This window comes from Bufo bufo, chromosome 1, assembly GCF_905171765.1.
Source record: "Bufo bufo chromosome 1, aBufBuf1.1, whole genome shotgun sequence".
Classification (NCBI taxonomy): Eukaryota; Metazoa; Chordata; class Amphibia; order Anura; family Bufonidae; genus Bufo; species Bufo bufo.
This window is the reverse complement of record NC_053389.1, coordinates 340,390,364-340,409,942: the sequence shown is the minus strand read 5'-3', so window position 1 is coordinate 340,409,942 and position 19,579 is coordinate 340,390,364. Positions and strand designations below refer to the sequence as shown.

At 43.9% G+C, this 19,579-nt stretch overlaps 1 protein-coding gene across 1 annotated transcript in view; it reads right to left on the bottom strand.

The window, feature by feature from the left end:
- UBE2B (ubiquitin conjugating enzyme E2 B) overlaps positions 1 to 17,165 on the bottom strand; it is a 40,509-nt gene extending 23,344 nt beyond the window's left edge. Inside the window, exon 1 of the mRNA XM_040442522.1 lies at positions 16,995 to 17,165. Within this exon, the coding sequence (XP_040298456.1) occupies positions 16,995 to 17,038 (44 nt within the window). The 5' untranslated portion in view covers positions 17,039 to 17,165. The remainder of the gene's footprint in view (positions 1 to 16,994) is intronic.
- Positions 17,166 to 19,579: the final 2,414 nt, after the last annotated feature.

Here is a 19,579-nt window from a genome sequence, read left to right as displayed (position 1 = left end):
TGAGGGTGACTAATTGAGTAGAAGTGTCTAACCACTCTGTGGGAGCCAGAACTCTTAATGGTTGGTAGGGGTTCAAATACTTATTTCACTCAATGAAATGCAAATCAGTTGCTATCTTTTATTTAAAGTTTTTTTTTCGATTTTCCTTTTGATGTGCTATCTGCCACTGTTACAATAAACCTACCATTGAAATGATACTGTTCTGAGACTTTTCATTTCTTTGTCATTGGACAAACTTACAAAATCAGTGAGGGGTCAAATAATTATTTCCCCCACTGTATCTACTTATTTTAGTTATAATGGGTATTCATTGCCTTTAAGAGCAATGTTGATTTATATTCACTGTTTTGTATGGATTTTCATGTAGGCCAAAGTAAGTCCATGAGAAGATTACTGTGCTGTTCAAAAGCTAGTGTTATAGTAACAATATATTATACATTTAGAAAGTTAGAAGATACACCGCACCTGCAGATTCTGAGACTTCATTGTTTTTCATATCTGAACATGAATTTCACAGTGTGAGAATTGTCTAGATGTTCCTCAAAGTATACATTCATGTATCCAAGTTTGTCCCTCGGCCCTGAGACAAGGCCTCCAGACGTCAGAGGTCTAGTAGTGAAAATATCAGGCATGTATGAGTTAACCCTTAATGGTATGATGCCTATTGCTTACACAACAGTGCCACCTAGATATGAGCAGTTAATACTACATCAGTAGCAAAAGTGCATTCTGGGTAGTATTATGACGTCATGCTCCTTATCAATGCCCACACCCATCCAACAATGATTGGAAGTTCCAAACTCAGAGGGCGTGTCCATCTGATAAGTTTTGGGTTAAGAAACCAGTTACCAGAAAAGAAAGAAAAAGGAGGGAAAGGAAAAAAACAAACAAAGAAACATTGGGATTATAGATCTCTGGAGAATCATTGGGATTATCGGGAAAAACTCTCGAGAGCTGGCTGCCCCAAGACTCTGCACACCACTTGACCCTTGGGTAATGTATATTTTTGTTTTATGTAGTATTGATCTAAATTAATTGGCTTGATACTTAGTCAGATACCCGCTCATTTGCGGACGTGTAACGTTAGTTGCCACATCAGTATTCTCTCTTGTTTCAGTTACGATGCATATAACTGAATAAAGGGGATAATATTGGAGAAACTCTCTGTTGGGAATCTTAGTATTCCCTAGTTTGACATCAAGCCAATAATTTATAAGTTTTATGCAATACTACCATACTACCCCATATCTGAGATTGGTCATCATTTTTGGGCGGAGCAAGGGCTCGTATCTGTCATCTTCTTGATTGAGTTTTCCGCATAATCCATTGATTGTATCTCTCTCACAGATTTAAAGCTGTATTGCATAATATTCTTGTGTTGGTTGAGTATTGTTTTGTTGGCATCATATAGTGGTGAATTCTGGGTACTGCATATCATTGTATATTCTTGAAATTTATGTTGATTCATTTTTGATTGTATTAAACTATAGTATAATAAACCATTTATATTTTTGCATAGACGCTTGTACCCTGTTTTACTGATTGCACAAAATAATCAGGTTCTTGATCGAACTCGTGTGGAGATGAATTATGTCCATCTCCCGGATCAATATCCTTTGCATAATTTTTCTTTTGATCCGCTAAATTTTTTTATCTTTATATAAAGCATTTGCTTTATATACCCGACATTGTTTTTCTTGAAACCCATGACGGCAGCCATGCGACTAGGACCTCCCATCCAGGAAAGAAAACGGTTCACAGCCCCACCACAGCTCAGTGATTCTAATAAACAGACCTCCAGAGGCGTGCCAACCACCAAGAAACCAACACACAAAGTGGTAAAGAAGAGAACCAATGTGGTAAATTATATCTCTTCTAGGAAACTAACTTTACACATAAATTTTTTTATTTATTTTTTGTAGGGAGAGACTTTTTTGGGGTGCAGTCATGGATTTTAAAGAAAAACAATTACCGTCACCCATGCGAGAATAAACTATAACTACAGCTTGTAGCACTTTTCTCCCAAAGGCTGCATCTGAGTCAAGATGCAGTCTGTAATGTCTAAAAAAGGTATGGAGAGAGCTCCAAGTAGCAGCTCTGCATATCTGGGCCAAAGAGGCATCCGCTCTCTCCGCCCAAGAGGCTACCACAGATCTGGCGGAATGATTCGAACAAGGAGTCAGGTTAAGAGGAGAATAAGCCAGGGAAATAGAATGCTTTACCCATCTAGCAATAACACTAGTAGAGACTTTGCGCCCTCTAGCTTTACCCAAAAACTGAATAAGGAGATTCTCATCTATTCTCCAAGATGATGTGAAGTCTAGGTAAAATACTAAACACCTTCTGACAATGAAATGGAATCTTTTTTCCAACATATTGGTTGGATTTGGACAGAAGGAGGGAAGAATCACATCCTGAAGAAAATCATATCCTGACTTCTATGAAAATCAGAGACCACCTAAGGCTGAAAGCGGTCTAATAATCACCTTGTCCTCTAAAATGTTAGTATAGGGAGGAAAGGCAGAGAAAGCCTGAAATTCTGAAGTCCATCTAGCAGATGTCATCGCTAAAAGTAAGGCCATTTAGAAAGTAATTATGAACCACTGATCACCCCATATAGACTCCCTGATCACCCCCCTGTCATTGATCACCCCCCTGTAAGGCTCCATTCAGACGTCCGCATGATTTTTACGGATCCACTGATACATGGATCGGATCCGTAAAAATCATGCGGACGTCTGAATGGAGCCTTACAGGGGGGTGATCAATGACGGGGGTGATCACCCCATATAGACTCCCTGATCACCCCCCTGTCATTGATCACCCCCCTGTAAGGCTCCATTCAGACATTTTTTTGGCCCAAGTTAGCGGAAATATATATTTTTTTTTTCTTACAAAGTCTCATATTCCACTAACTTGTGTCAAAAAATAAAATCTCACATGAACTCCCCATACCCCTCACGGAATCCAAATGCGTAAATTTTTTAGACATTTATATTCCAGACTTCTTCTCACGCTTTAGGGCCCCTAGAATGCCAGGGCAGTATAAATACCCCACATGTGACCCCATTTCGGAAAGAAGACACCCCCAGGTATTCTGTGAGGGGCATATTGAGTCCATGAAAGATTGAAATTTTTGTCGCAAGTTAGCGGAAAGGGAGACTTTGTGAGAAAAATAAAAAAATCAATTTCCGCTAACTTGTGCCCAAAATTTTTTTTTTCTATGAACTCGCCATGCCCCTCATTGAATACCTTGGGGTGTCTTCTTTCCAAAATGGGGTCACATGTGGGGTATTTATACTGCCCTGGCATTTTAGGGGCCCTAAAGCGTGAGAAGAAGTCTGGGATCCAAATGTCTAAAAATGCCCTCATAAAAGGAATGTGGGCCCCTTTGCGCATCTAGGCTGCAAAAAAGTGTCACACATCTGGTATCGCCGTACTCAGGAGAAGTTGGGCAATGTGTTTTGGGGTGTCATTTTACATATACCCATGCTGGGTGAGAAATATCTTGGTCAAATGCCAACTTTGTATAAAAAATGGGAAAAGTTGTCTTTTGCCGAGATATTTCTCTCACCCAGCATGAGTATATGTAAAAAGACACCCCAAAACACATTGCCCAACTTCTCCTGAATACGGCGATACCACATGTGTGACACTTTTTTGCAGCCTAGGTGGGCAAAGGGGCCCACATTCCAAAGAGCACCTTTAGGATTTCACAGGTCATTTACCTACTTACCACACATTAGGGCCCCTGGAAAATGCCAGGGCAGTATAACTACCCCACAAGTGAACCCATTTTGGAAAGAAGACACCCCAAGGTATTCCGTGAGGGGCATGGAGAGTTCCTAGAATTTTATATTTTTTGTCACAAGTTAGCGGAAAATGATGATTTTTATTTTTTTTTTCTTACAAAGTCTCCACTAACTTGTGACAAAAAATAAAAACTTCTATGAACTCACTATGCCCATCAGCGAATACCTTGGGGTGTCTTCTTTCCAAAATGGGGTCACTTGTGGGGTAGTTATACTGCCCTGGCATTCTAGGGGCCCAAATGTGTGGTAAGCAGTTTGAAATCAAAATGTGTAAAAAATGGCCGGTAAAATCCGAAAGGTGCTCTTTGGAATGTGGGCCCCTTTTCCCACCTAGGCTGCAAAAAAGTGTCACACATCTGGTACCTCCGTACTCAGGAGAATGTGTTTTGGGGTGTCATTTTACATATACCCATGCTGGGTGAGAGAAATATCTTGGCAAAAGACAACTTTTCCCATTTTTTTTATACAAAGTTGGCATTTGACCAAGATATTTATCTCACCCAGCATGGGTATATGTAAAATGACACCCCAAAACACATTGCCCAACTTCTCCCGAGTACAGAGATACCACATGTGTGACACTTTTTTGCAGCCTAGGTGGGCAAAGGGGCCCACATTCCAAAGAGCACCTTTCAGATTTCACCGGCCATTTTTTACACATTTTGATTTCAAACTACTTACCACACATTTGGGCCCCTAGAATGCCAGGGCAGTATAACTACCCCACAAGTGACCCCATTTTGGAAAGAAGACACCCCAAGGTATTCGCTGATGGGCATAGTGAGTTCATAGAAGTTTTTATTTTTTGTCACAAGTTAGTGGAATATGAGACTTTGTAAGAAAAAAATAAATAAAAAATCATCATTTTCCGCTAACTTGTGACAAAAAATAAAAAGTTCTATGAACTCACTATGCCCATCAGTGAATACCTTAGGGTGTCTACTTTCCGAAATGGGGTCATTTGTGGGGTGTTTGTACTGTCTGGGCATTGTAGAACCTCAGGAAACATGACAGGTACTCAGAAAGTCAGAGCTGCTTCAAAAAGCGGAAATTCACATTTTTGTACCATAGTTTGTAAACGCTATAACTTTTACCCAAACATTTTTTTTTATCAAAGACATGTAGAACAATAAATTTAGAGAAAAATTTATATATGGATGTCGTTTTTTTTGCAAAATTTTACAACTGAAAGTGTAAAGAGTTCTTATTATAGGTAGACCTTTCTGGAGACCTTGGGCGACTCAGACCGAGTGATTTAATAGAAGATTTAACTTCTGACCGTACCAAGGCCTTAAAGGGTTTCTATCACTTTGTTTCACCTATTTAGCTTTCAGACACTAGCGATCCGCTAGTGTCTGCTCTATCTAACCATCCTAATATAAGAGCTTATTGTCCTGCCGTTTAGCTAAAAAAATAACTTATATAGATATGCAAATGAGCCTCTAGGTGCTATGGGGGCGTGATTAGCACCTAGAGGCTCCGTCTACCTTAACAAACTGCCGCCGCCCAGCGCGTCCCTCCAGCCCGCCCATCTCCAGCTGAAGCGATCCTCTCCGTGCGCGTCTCTGTTCTGCGCATGCGCAGTGAATGTCTGATGCTTCCCTGCTCAGACATCTCCACTGCGCCTGTTCCTCGGAGCACTATGACGTCATCGGCGCAGGCGCAGTGGAGATGTCTGAGCAGGGAAGCGATCAGACATTCACTGCGCATGCGCCGAATACGAGGAGCATCGCATTCCGGAGGAGATGGGCGGGCTGGAGGGACGCGCTGGGCGGCGGCAGTTTGTTAAGGTAGACGGAGCCTCTAGGTGCTAATCACGCCCCCATAGCACCTAGAGGCTCATTTGCATATCTATATAAGTTATTTTTTTAGCTAAACGGCAGGACAATAAGCTCTTATATTAGGATGGTTAGATAAAGCAGACACTAGCGGATCGCTAGTGTCTGAAAGCTAAATAGGTGAAACGAAGTGATAGAAACCCTTTAATATTTTTGGATAAGGTGTGAGACTCCTCCATAACCAACTTATCTATACATGCTTAACATAGAGGTTTAATACAAGAGGCTACTCTACATCCTCCACATTCTTTATGTTTAGTCTTTCCGGATGATTTCTTTGGTGTTTTTGCTACCTATAACAATAAAGTAAAACACCACCCAAAATTAATTAGGAGAGATTAAATCTCACCAATAGTAGAGTCAAGCTTCCCCACTCCTCAGGACCAATACCAGGCTTGTGGGCCTCGAGGGCTCCAGAGGGTCGTTGCATCCTGCATCACCTGGTTCCGAAATGCTTGTGGAAACCCAGATCCTGCACAGCACTGTGTGCACACAAGGCTGGCTGCCTTCTCCTGCTGCCAATTTATAAAACGCACCTCGGCTCCTTTTAACGCTAGGCCCAAAAATGCCTAATCTAAAGCCTTATGGATGCCCACACCTCTTCCGGCCCGGCGCCCGAAAAGGACATCATTGAGCTGGAAGGGGCCATCCACAGAAGCGCGTGCCACCATCTTGGAAGCGTGACACCGGGCACCCGCTGCAATGGACTGGGAGCCGCCTGAACACGGCCACAGCGGCTCCCCAATGAGGCTTGAGAGGAGCAAGCTTGGGCAGCAGCTCCCCCAGGAGACTGATGCCGTCAGGGATAGGTCCCTTTACGGTGTAGTAGACCCGGACCTCCCCAGCCTCCCGGGGTGAGAACCAAGCAACGGTAGGAGCCAGAGCTCTCATGCAGTTCAATAATAAAAAAGGATGCAAAGATGCCCGTAGCATTAAATAGCCAACCCTAAATAATGTGTGTGACTGAACCATCAGGAATATTGCATCATTACAGGGGTTGTCAGAGCTAAATAAAGACCCTGGCACCGACACGTTGTGTCATAAAATAACAAAATAAGTCAGCCTCCCCACTTTTCTCCCCTGCCAGCATCGCTGATGTCCCTTACACATGGTGTTGCTGCCGGGGTTTTAACCACTTCGTTTTCACATAATTAGCTTTCAGACACTAGCGATTCACTAGTGTCTGCTCTACCAAACAATCCTAATATAATAGCTTTTGGGGCAGCCGTTTCGCTAAAAAAAGAACTTATATTGATATGCTAATGAGCCTCTAGGTGCTATGGGGGCATCATTAGCACCTAGAGGCTCGGACTACCTTCACAAACTGCCGCCGCCCAGCGCGTCCCTCCAGCCCGCCCATCTCCTCCGGAATGCGATCCTCCCTGTGAGCCAGCGGACGAATTCTCGCGCATGCGCCGTGCGCGGCTGTATTCGGCGCATGCGCAGTGAATGTCTGACCGCTTTCTGCACAGACATCCCCACTGCGCCTGTTCCTCGGAGCACTATGACGTCATCGGCGCAGGCGCAGTGGAGATGTCTGAGCAGGGAAGCGGTCAGACATTCACTGCGCATGCGCCGAATACAGACGCGCACGGGGAGGATCGCATTCCGGAGGAGATGGGTGGGCTGGAGGGATGCGCTGCGCGGCGGCAGTTTCCGAAGGTAGACGGAGCCTCTAGGTGCTAATGACGCCCCCATAGCACCTAGAGGCTCATTAGCATATCAATATAAGTTCTTTTTTTAGCGAAACGGCTGCCCCAAAAGCAATTATATTAGGATGGTTTGGCAGAGCAGACACTAGCGGATCGCTAGTGTCTGAAAGCTAATTATGTGAAAACGAAGTGATAGAAACCCTTTAACCCCTTAAGGACCGGGCTCATTTTCACCTTAAGGACCAGGCCATTTTTTGGAAATCTGACCATTGTCACTTTAAGTGCTAATAACTTTAAAATGCTTTGACTTATCCAGGCCGTTCTGAGATTGTTTTTTCGTCACATATTGTACTTCATGACACTGGTAAAATGAAGTCAAAAAAATTATTTTTTTTTGCACAAAAAAATACCTAATTTACCAAAAATTTGGAAAAATTTGCAAATTTCAAAGTTTCAGTTTCTCTACTTCTGTAATACATAGTAATACCCCAAAAAATTGTGATGACTTTACATTCCCCATATGTCTACTTCATGTTTGAATTGTTTTGGGAATGATATTTTATTTTTTGGGGATGTTATAAGGCTTAGAAGTTTAGAAGCAAATCTTGAAATTTTTCAGAAATTTACAAAAACTCAATTTTTAGGGACCAGTTCAGGTCTGAAGTCGATTTGCGAGGCTTACATAATAGAAACCACCCAAAAATGACCCCATCTAAGAAACTACACCCCTCAAGGTATTCAAAACTGATTTTGCATACATTATTAACCCTTTAGGTGTTGCACAAGAGTTATTGGCAAATGGGGAGGAAATTTGAGAATTTCATTTTTTTGCCTAATTTTCAATTTTAACCCATTTTTTCCACTAACAAAGCAAGGGTTAACAGCCAAACAAGACTGTATCTTTATTGCCCTGACTCTGCTGTTTACATAAACACCCCATATGTGGCCGTAAACTACTGTACGGCCACACAGCGGGGCGCAGAGTGAAAGGTGCGCCGTTTGGTTTTTGGAAGGCTGATTTTGCTGGACTGTTTTTTTGACACCATGTCCCATTTGAAGCCCCCCTGATGCACCCCTAGAGTAGAAACTCCATAAAAGTGACCCCATCTAAGAAACTACACCCTTCAAGGTATTCAAAACTGATTTTACAAACGTTGTTAACCCTTTAGGTGTTGCACAAGATTTAATGGAAAATAGAGACACAATTTCAAAATTTCAAATTTTTGGCAGATTTTCCATTTTAATATTTTTTTTCCAGTTACAAAGCAAGGGTTAACAGCCAAACAAAACTCATTATTTATGGCCCTGATTCTGTAGTTTACAGAAACACCCCATATGTGTTCGTAAACCGCTGTACGGGCACACGGCAGGGCGCAGAAGGAAAGGAATGCCATACGGTTTTTGGAAGGCAGGTTTTGCTGGACTGTTTTTTTGACACCATGTCCCATTTGAAGCCCCCCTGATGCACCCCTAGAGTGGAAACTCCAAAAAAGTGACTCCATTTTAGAAACTACGGGATAGGGTGGCAGTTTTGTTGGTACTAGTTTAGGGTACATATGATTTTTGGTTGCTCTATATTACACTTTTTGTGCAGCAAGGTAACAAGAAATAGCTTTTTTGGCACGTTTTTTTTTTTTGTTATTTACAACATTCATCTGACAGGTTAGATCATGTGGTAATTTTATAGAGCAGGTTGTCACGGATGCGGCGGTACCTAATATGTATACATTTTTTTTATTTATGTAAGTTTTATACAATAACTTCATTTTTAAAACCAAAAAAATGTTTTAGTGTCTCCATAGTCTAAGAGCCATAGTTTTTTCAGTTTTTGGGCGATTATCTTGAGTAGGGTCTCATTTTTTGCGGGATGAGATGACGGTTTGATTGGCACTATTTTGGGGTGCATATGACTTTTTGATCGCTTGCTATTACACTTTTTGTGACATAAGATGGCAAAAAATGGCTTTTTTTTACACTGTTTTTATTTTTATTTTTTTACGGTGGTCATCTGAGGGGTTAGGTCATGTGATATTTTTATAGAGCCGGTCGATACGGACGCGGCGATATCTAATATGTATACTTTTTTTTTATTTATGTAAGTTTTACACAATGATTTCATTTTTGAAACAAAAAAATCATGTTTTAGTGTTTCCATAGTCTAAGAGCCATAGTTTTTTCAGCTTTTGGGCGATTATCTTGAGTAGGGTCTCATTTTTTGCGGGATGAGATGACGGTTTGATTGGTACTATTTTGGCGTACATGCGACTTTTTTGATCACTTTTATTACCTTTTTTGGGAAGTAAGGTGGGCAAAATTTCAATTTTCTCATAGTTTTTATTTTTTTATTTTTATGGCGTTCACCGTGCGGGGAAAGTAACATGACCATTTTATAGATCAGGTCGTTACGGACGCGGCGATACCTAATATGTGTAGTTTATTTTATTTTTTTAATTTTTATTCAGTGATAAATGTTATTTTTTTTTATCTTAACTTTTTTCACTTTTTTTTACATTTTTTTGACCCAGACCCGCTCGGTTCTTGAAGATCCAGTGGGTCTGATGTCTGTATAATACAGTACAGTACAATATATATTGTTCTGTACTGTATTTTACTTACACTGAACAGATCTATGCTTTCAGCATAGATCTGTTCAGCACCATGGACAGCAGGACGCCTGAGCAGGCGTCCTGTTGCCATGGGAACCCTCCCCGTCTGCTCAGAACTTCGCAGACGGGGAAGGGTAAGCACAGGGCTGAGGGGGGCTCTCTGGGGGCTCTCTCCCTCTCCATCGGGGGGCTGCAAAGGCACAGCAGCCCCCCGATGGAGAGGGAGGGAGCTCCCTGACCGACGACAGTTAACTTTTTCCATACAGCGGTCCGTACGGACCGCGGTATGGAAAGGGTTAAACGGCTGACATCTGCACAGATGTCAGCCGTTTATACCAGGGTGCCAGCAATGTGCTGGCACCCTGGTATACCCACTAGAAGCCAACGATCATTCATGGGGAGGCGGGCGGGGGATCGCGATCCCGCCTGCCGCACCGCCCGCCTCCCGCAACGCCCCCACCGCATGCGACATATAGATTTTAGCCACTCTAAAGTTTCTGATCGCCGCGGTCAGGGACCGCGGGGATCAGAAACTGCAAAAAGCGCAGCAAACCGCAGGTCTGAATTGACCTGCGGTTTGCTGCGATCGCCGACACGGCGTTGTCACAGGATGCCGGCTGAAGGATTTCAGCCGAAATCCCGTTCCGTTTAACCCCTCGGGCGCCGGAATACAGATTTTAAGTCAGGACGTACCGGTACGTCCTGTGTCCTTAAGGACTCGGGAAATAGGGCGTACCGGTACGTCCTATGTCCTTAAGGGGTTAAGGCTACTTTCACACTGGTGTTTTGGCTTTCTATTTGTGAGATCCGTTCAGGGCTCTCACAAGCGGTCCAAAGCGGATCAGTTTTGCCCTAATGCATTCTGAATGGAAGAGGAACCGCTCAGATTGCATCCGTTCCGTATCCATTACAATTTGGAGGCGGACACCAAAACGCTGCTTGCAACGTTTTGGAGTCAGTCTGATGAAACTGAGCCAAACGGTTCCGTTCTGACACACAATGTAAGTCAATGGGGACGGATCAGTTTTCTATGACTCTTGGCTATGTTAAAGATAATACAACTGTCTGCATCCGTTCAGAACGGATCCGTCTGTGCAGATCCATGACGGAGCCGCACCTAACGCGAGTGTGAAAGTAGTCGAACTCAAACAACCAGTATTAAGGGGAATCTGTCGCCTAACCAACAAAACGCTGGGACCCTTTCTGTAATCAAATTAGCCATTTTGCTAAAATCTTGTACTGAAGAGCTCCAGCGCATGACAAATGAGTCCTGAATATTCATGAGCTCCTGATTTTCTCCTCCCACCAGCCATCAGGACTCTGGCAGGACCTAGCAGCATAGACCTGGTGACAGATCCCCTTCAACACTCCTGTATCAGGCACAGGCATCTACGTCCGAGTCCAAAACGTCCCAGAATTTTCATGGTGTTGCTCTTAATGCAATTCCACAGGAAAAAACAGCATGTATACATGCAGACTTTACTGCAAATTCACACAATTTGTACTGTCATTTGCTGTGTGGATTCAGATTGCAGCCTCCACCACAGTTCTACAAGGGGAATCACCCAGCTTTTCACAGCTCCTTAACCCCTTCAGCCACAGCGACATACAGGTACAGCAGGCACCCGGCCGCAATGACGGGGAACGGTGATCACGCTGAACCCCGTCATTTAACCCAGCAGATGCTGTGATCAACAGCATCTGTAAGGTAAGCCACAGTGAAATTTCGGGGCTCCGATTCCTAGGCGCTTCTGAAGCTTCCCAGTCCTGCCATGGTAAGCTTCAGCAGGGAGCGCGTCGGTATGCCAGTCACCCTAACCAATCTCTAATAGGGTGACCAGGACAACGGATCAAAAGATCCCAGGTTCTTGCCCCTAGGGAGTTAAAAGTTGTTCTAAAAGTAGACAAAAAAAAAAAAAAAAAAAGTTTAAATCTCCTCCCTTTCCCGGTTTTACATATAAAAAATATGAACATATCAGGTATCACTATGTCTGAAAAATGTCTTAAAGGGGTTGTCGCATCATGGATAATTGGGGTATATCGCTAGGACATGCCCCCATTGTCTTATAGGTGTGGGTCCCACTGCAGGGACCTGCCCCTATATCGAGAACGGAGCCCCCTCCATTCATTTTTATGGAGCCGCCGAAAAAATAGCCAAGCACTGGTTCGGCTATCTCCGTCGGCCCCATAGAAATGAATGGGAGCAACGCATGCGCGGGATGCTCCCTATCACTTCTATGGGGAGCCGGCTTGGTGGTGGCCGGAACGAAGTCCTCCAGCCACCACCTTGAGGGGCTCCGTTCTCGATATAGGTGCGGGTCCCTATAAGATAATGGGGGCATATCCTAGCGATATGACCCATTGACCATGATGAGACAACCCCTTTAACTATTAAAATATTTTTAAAAGTTTCCTGTGCAGTGAATGTCGTAACGAAAATAAACACACACACAGGATCCATAGAAACATAGAATGTGTCGGCAGATTCAGTGTCCAATGACAAAGAAATGAAAAGTCTCAGAACAGTATCATTTCAATGGTAGGTTTATTGTAACAGTGGCAGATAGCACATCAAAAGGAAAATCGAAAAAATAACTTTAAATAAAAGATAGCGACTGATTTGCATTTCATTGAGTGAAATAAGTATTTGAACCCTCTAACAAAAAAAGACTTAATACTTGGTGGAAAAACCCTTGTTTGCAAGCACAGAGGTCAAACGTTTCTTGTAATTGATGACCAAGTTTGCGCACATTTTAGGAGGAATGTTGGTCCACTCCTCTTTGCAGATCATCTCTAAATCCCTAAGGTTTCGAGGCTGTCTCTGTGCAACTCTGAGCTTGAGCTCCCTCCATAGGTTTTCGATTGGATTAAGGTCCGGAGACTGACTAGGCCACTCCATGACCTTAATGTGCTTCTTCTTGAGCCACTCCTTTGTTGCCTTTGCTGTATGTTTTGGGTCATTGTCGTGCTGGAACACCCATCCACGACCCATTTTCAGTTTCCTGGCAGAGGGAAGGAGGTTGTCGCTCAGGATTTCACGATACATGGCTCCGTCCATTTTCCCGTTTATGCGAATAAGTTGTCCTGTGCCCTTAGCAGAAAAACACCCCCAAAGCAAAATGTTTCCACCCCCATGCTTGACGGTGGGGACGGTGTTTTGGGGGTCATAGGCAGCATTTTTCTTCCTCCAAACACAGCGAGTTGAGTTAATGCCAAAGAGCTCTATTTTGGTCTCATCAGACCACAGCACCTTCTCCCAGTCACTCTCTGAATCATTCAGGTGTTCATTGGCAAACTTCAGACGGGCCTGCACATGTGCCTTCCTGAGCAGGGGGACCTTGCGAGCCCTGCAGGATTTTAATCCATTGCGGTGTAATGTGTTTCCAATGGTTTTCTTGGTGACTGTGGTCCCTGCTAATTTGAGGTCATTAACTAACTCCTCCCGTGTAGTTCTAGGATGCTTTTTCACCTTTCTCAGAACCATTGACACCCCACGAGGTGAGATCTTGCGTGGAGCCCCAGAGCGAGGTCGATTGATGGTCATTTTGTGCTCCTTCCATTTTCGAACAATCGCACCAACAGTTGTCACCTTCTCTCCCAGCTTCTTGCTAATGGTTTTGTAGCCCATTCCAGCCTTGTGCAGGTCTACAATTTTGTCTCTGACATCCTTGGACAGCTCTTTGGTCTTTCCCATGTTGGAGAGTTTGGAGTCTGCTTGATTGATTGATTCTGTGGACAGGTGTCTTTTATACAGGTGACTAGTTAAGACAGGTGTCCTTAATGAGGGTGACTAATTGAGTAGAAGTGTCTAACCACTCTGTGGGAGCCAGAACTCTTAATGGTTGGTAGGGGTTCAAATACTTATTTCACTCAATGAAATGCAAATCAGTTGCTATCTTTTATTTAAAGTTTTTTTTTCGATTTTCCTTTTGATGTGCTATCTGCCACTGTTACAATAAACCTACCATTGAAATGATACTGTTCTGAGACTTTTCATTTCTTTGTCATTGGACAAACTTACAAAATTAGTGAGGGGTCAAATAATTATTTCCGCCACTGTAAGAACCATTTGGCCCATCTAGTCTGCCCAATATACTAAATACTATGGATAGCCCCTGGCCCTATCTTATATGAAGGATGGACTTATGCCTATCCCATGCATGCTTAAACTCCTTCACTATATTTGCAGCTACCACTTCTGCAGGAAGGCTATTCCATGCACCCACTACTCTCTCATTAAAGTAATACTTCCTGATATTACTTTTAAACCTTTTCCCCTCTAATTTAAAACTATGTCCTCTTGTAGCAGTTTTTCTTCTTTTAAATATTCTCTCCTCCTTTACCGAGTTGATTCCCTTTATGTATTTAAAAGTTTCTATCATATCCCCTCTGCCTCGTCTTTCTTCCAAGCTATACATGTTAAGGTCCTTTAATCTTTCCTGGTAAGTTTTATCCTGCAATCCATGTACTAGTTTAGTAGCTCTTCTCTGAACTCTCTCCAAAGTATCAGTATCCTTCTGGAGATATGGTCTCCAGTACTGCGCAATATACTCCAAATGAGGTCTCACCAGTGTTCTGTACAGCGGCATAAGCACTTCACTCTTTCTACTGCTTATACCTCTCCCTATACATCCAAGCATTCTGCTGGCATTTCGTGCTGCCCTATTACATTGTCTTCCCACCTTTAAGTCTTCTGAAATAATTACTCCTAAATCCCTTTCCTCAGATACTGAGGTCAGGACTGTGTCAAATATTCTATATTCTGCCCTTGGGTTTTTACGCCCCAGGTGCATTATCTTGCACTTATCCACATTAAATTTCAGTTGCCAGAGTTCTGACCATTCCTCTAGTTTTCCTAAATCCTTTTCCATTTGGCGTTTCCCTCCAGGAACATCAACCCTGTTACATATCTTTGTGTCATCAGCAAAAAGACAAACCTTACCAGCGAGGCCTTTTGCAATATCACTTATGAAGATATTAAACAAAATCGGTCCCAGTACAGATCCCTGTGGAACCCCACTGGTAACATGACCTTGTTTTGAATGTTCTCCATTGACTACAACCCTCTGCTGTCTGTCACTCAGCCACTGCCTAATCCACTCAACAATATGGGAGTCCATGCTCAATGACTGCAGTTTATTGATAAGTCTTCTATGAGGGACAGTGTCAAAAGCCTTACTAAAATCTAGATAAGCGATGTCTACTGCACCTCCACCGTCTATTATTTTAGTCACCCAGTCAAAAAAATCTATCAGATTTGTTTGACATGATCTCCCTAAAGTAAACCCATGTTGTTTTTCATCTTGCAATCCATGGGATTTTAGATGTTCCACAATTGTATCCTTTAATAGGGTTTCCATTAATTTGCCTACTATTGATGTCAGACTCACTGGTCTATAGTTGCTCGATTCCTCCCTACTACCTTTCTTGTGAATGGGCACGACATTTGCCAATTTCCAATCTTCCGGGACGACTCCTGTTACTAATGATTGGTTAAATAAATCTGTAACTGTTTTGCCAGCTCACCACTAAGCTCTTTTAATAATTTTGGGTGTATCTCATCAGGCCCCTGTGACTTATTTGTCTTCACCTTAGACAGCAAATCCACCATTCACAATAGCTGATATCACAGCTTAGGCTACTTTCACACTAGCGTTTCTGGGTCCGCCTGTGAGATCTGTTTCAAGGCTCTCACAAGCGGCCCAAAACGGATCAGTTCAGCCCCAATGCATTCTGAATGGATAAGGATCGGTTCAGAATGCATCAGTTTGGCTGCGTTTGGTCTCTGTTACATTTTTTAGACGGTCACAAAAACGCAGCTTGCAACATTTTGGTGTCCGTCTGATGATGCGGAGCCAAACGGATCCGTTTAAACTTACAATGTAAGTCAATGATGACGGATCCGTTTTTCACTGACACAATATGGTGCAATTGAAAATGGATCCGTCCCCCATTGACTTTCAATGTAAAGTCAGGACGGATCCGTTTTGACAAACTTTTTTTTGAAAGAATAATGCAAACGGATCCGTTCTGAACGGATACCAGCGTTTGCATTATCTATCGGTGCGGATCCGTCTGTGCAGATACCAGACGGATCCGCACCAAACGTGAGTGTGAAAGTAGCCTTATCTACTCCCTCCTGACCTCGGCACAGGGCATGCCTACAAATCCCTCCTGCCCATTGTGTCTAGGGCCCACGATGGCTGCTGTAACAATTCTCTAAATGCTCAGACAAGATGGCAGCCTCCATAATCATGTTCAGTAAATAGAATAGAAAAAAAAAAAATCTATACTCTAGAAAAAAGGTGTAGAAAAGAAGGAAGAAAGACAACATCATTAGCAATAAAAAAGAAAAAAAGAAAACCTTTTCTGGCATTTCATATTTCCTAGACCTTCAGATAACTATGGAGCTGGAGTTTTAACCACAAAAAAGGTACCAAGAACTACAGGCACAAAAATACTGTGATAACTGGAGCCCCCAAAAATATGGATGAAAACAGAGACTGAAGTACAGTTCTAAAAGATAAGCCATACTTCACCAACTACACCATGCGATCACTGCAGCCAATCACTGGCCTCAGCAGTCACAAGGGGTAGTCAGGCATCGCAGCGAGACTCCAGGTGCCCACAGAGGCCAGTGACTGGCTGCAGTGTGTAGGACGCCATCTAATGAGTTGTCAGCAGGCATAGAGAAGAAAGCTGCTGCCAAACACTTATCCCTAATCCCGTGGGTACTGCTCCACATGGGGGCCAGTAGTCACTACCAGGCCCAGGAGCCGGAGGGGGCCCCAAAGACCCTTGTGACGCCACTGAGCCTGTAGCTACCCTCCTGCTGTACAGCATGGACACCGGGCAGAAGTCACAAAGCAGGGCACAGAGAATGTATATAGCAGCAATGGGGGCACAGCCCCCTCACCACCGGACACTGCCAGGTGCTGGCTGCCCCTTTATTCCAACACATGGGAGCTGGAGCCTCACGTCTGCCACTAGGGTATTCGTGGTGCCTCCCCACCCTCCAGGCCTGGGGCACACACAGAGAAAGTTGAAAGGTCCCCCCTGGGCGGGGGTAGAGTGTGCCCTGCTCACCTCTTGAAGTCCCTCATAAGCCTCCTCCTGGCCGGGGTTGACATGGCCTTCACTAAGGCGGACAGAGGAACAGAAGAGGGAGCGCGGGCCCGGCCGCCGCTCGCTCTGCAGCCCTGGCACAAACAAGCTTCGATGACGTTTCACCGTGGGTAGTGACTAGAATGGAGTTGCTCCTGGCAGGTATGATGTCATGGGAAGAGGCGGAGTCTCGCCAGCCAGGGGGCGGGGCCTCAGGATTTGTAGGAGATTCTCCAGACAGAGCGGGTTGTGGAGAGAGGAGCGGAGGCTGCAGGTCGGGTCGCTGTGTGGATGAGGAAAATGTTGCGGGAGGAGGAGTGATCCTTGTACTGGAGACTGTATGTTAGAGGGGTCTAAAGAGAGGGGCTGATATTATTTACATGAGACTGTATGCTGGAGCTTGGAGGGGCTGAAGGCAGGGGGAGTGATGTATCTTACATGGGACTGTATGCTGAGGAGCTGACGACAGGGGAGTGATGTATCTTACATGGGACTGTATGCTGAGGAGCTGACAGCTGGGGAGTGATGTATTTTACATGGGACTGTATGCTGAGGAGCTGACGACAGGGGAGTGATGTATTTTACATGGGACTGTATGCTGAGGAGCTGACGACAGGGGAGTGATGTATTTTACATGGGACTGTATGCTGAGGAGCTGACGACAGGGGAGTGATGTATTTTATCTAGGACTATGCTGAGGAGCTGACGACAGGGGAGTAATGTATTTTACATGGGACTGTATGCTGAGGAGCTGACGGCAGGGGAGTGATGTATTTTACATGGGACTGTATGCTGAGGAGCTGACGGCAGGGGAGTGATGTATTTTACATGGGACTGTATGCTGAGGAGCTGACGGCAGGGGAGTGATGTATTTTACATGGGACTGTATGCTGAGGAGCTGACGACAGGGGAGTGATGTATTTTACATGGGACTGTATGCTGAGGAGCTGACGGCAGGGGAGTGATGTATTTTATCTAGGACTGTATGCTGAGGAGCTGACGACAGGGGAGTGATGTATTTTACATGGGACTGTATGCTGAGGAGCTGACGACAGGGGAGTGTTGTATTTTACATGGGACTGTATGCTGAGGAGCTGACGACAGGGGAGTGATGTATTTTATCTAGGACTGTATGCTGAGGTGCTGACGACAGGGGAGTGATGTATTTTATCTAGGACTATGCTGAGGAGCTGACGACAGGGGAGTGATGTATCTTACATGGGACTGTATGCTGAGGAGCTGACAGCTGGGGAGTGATGTATTTTACATGGGACTGTATGCTGAGGTGCTGACGACAGGGGAGTGATGTATTTTATCTAGGACTGTATGCTGAGGAGCTGACGACAGGGGAGTGATGTATTTTATCTAGGACTGTATGCTGGAGAGATCTGAAGGCAGGTTAGTGGTGTTTTTGTAGTGGTGAAAATAGGGTTGGATGATAAACTAGTATCTATGATATACCGCGGTATTAAAAACGGCGACATCACGATTTCTTAATTACCGCAGTATTTTAGTGATGTCACACGCAATGATATGGTCACGTGCCTACGTCTTCATGCCACCTGTTACCTGGCACAGGAGGTTGGGGTGATGTTGTTGTGACTGCCTGCACCAGGTAGTGCCTGAATCGCAGATGGATACAGGTGAGTATAATGTTTTTGCTTTTAAATATATCTATGTATGACACTACAGGGGAAGACAGCATTATATATGGGGGCATTATACTAGAGGGGGACAGCATTATTTATGGGAGCATTATATATGGGGCATTATAGTAGAGGGGGCGAGCATTATATATGGGGCATTATACTAGAGGTGGAGAGCATTATATATGGGGCATTATACTAGAGGGGGAGAGCATTATATATGGGGCATTATACTAGAGGTGGAGAGCATTATATATGGGGCATTATACTAGAGGGGGAGAGCATTATATATGGGGCATTATACTAGAGGGGGAGAGCATTATATATGGGGCAATATACTAGAGGGGGAGAGCATTATATATGGGGCATTATACTAGAGGGAGAGAGCATTATATATGGGGCATTATACTAGAGGGAGAGAGCATTATATATGGAGCATTATACTAGAGGGAAAGAACATTATATATAAGGCATTATAGTAGAGGGCGGAGAGTATTATATATGGGGCATTATACTAGAGGGGGAGAGCATTATATATAAGGCATTATAGTAGAGGGCGGAGAGTATTATATATGGGTCATTATAGTAGAGGGCAGAGAGTATTATATATGGGGCATTATACTAGAGGGGGAGAGCATTATATATGGGGCATTATACTAGAGGGGGAGAGCATTTTATATGGAGCATTATAATAGTGAGGGAGAGCATCATATATGGAGCATTATATATGGGGCATTATAGTAGAGGGGGAGAGCATTATATATGGGGCATTATAGTAGAGGGGGAGAGCATTATATATGGGGCATTATACTAGAGGAGGAGAGCATTATATATGAGGCATTATAGTAGAGGGGGAGAGCATTATATATGGGACATTATAGTAGAGGGGGAGAGCATTATATATGGGGCATTATACTAGAG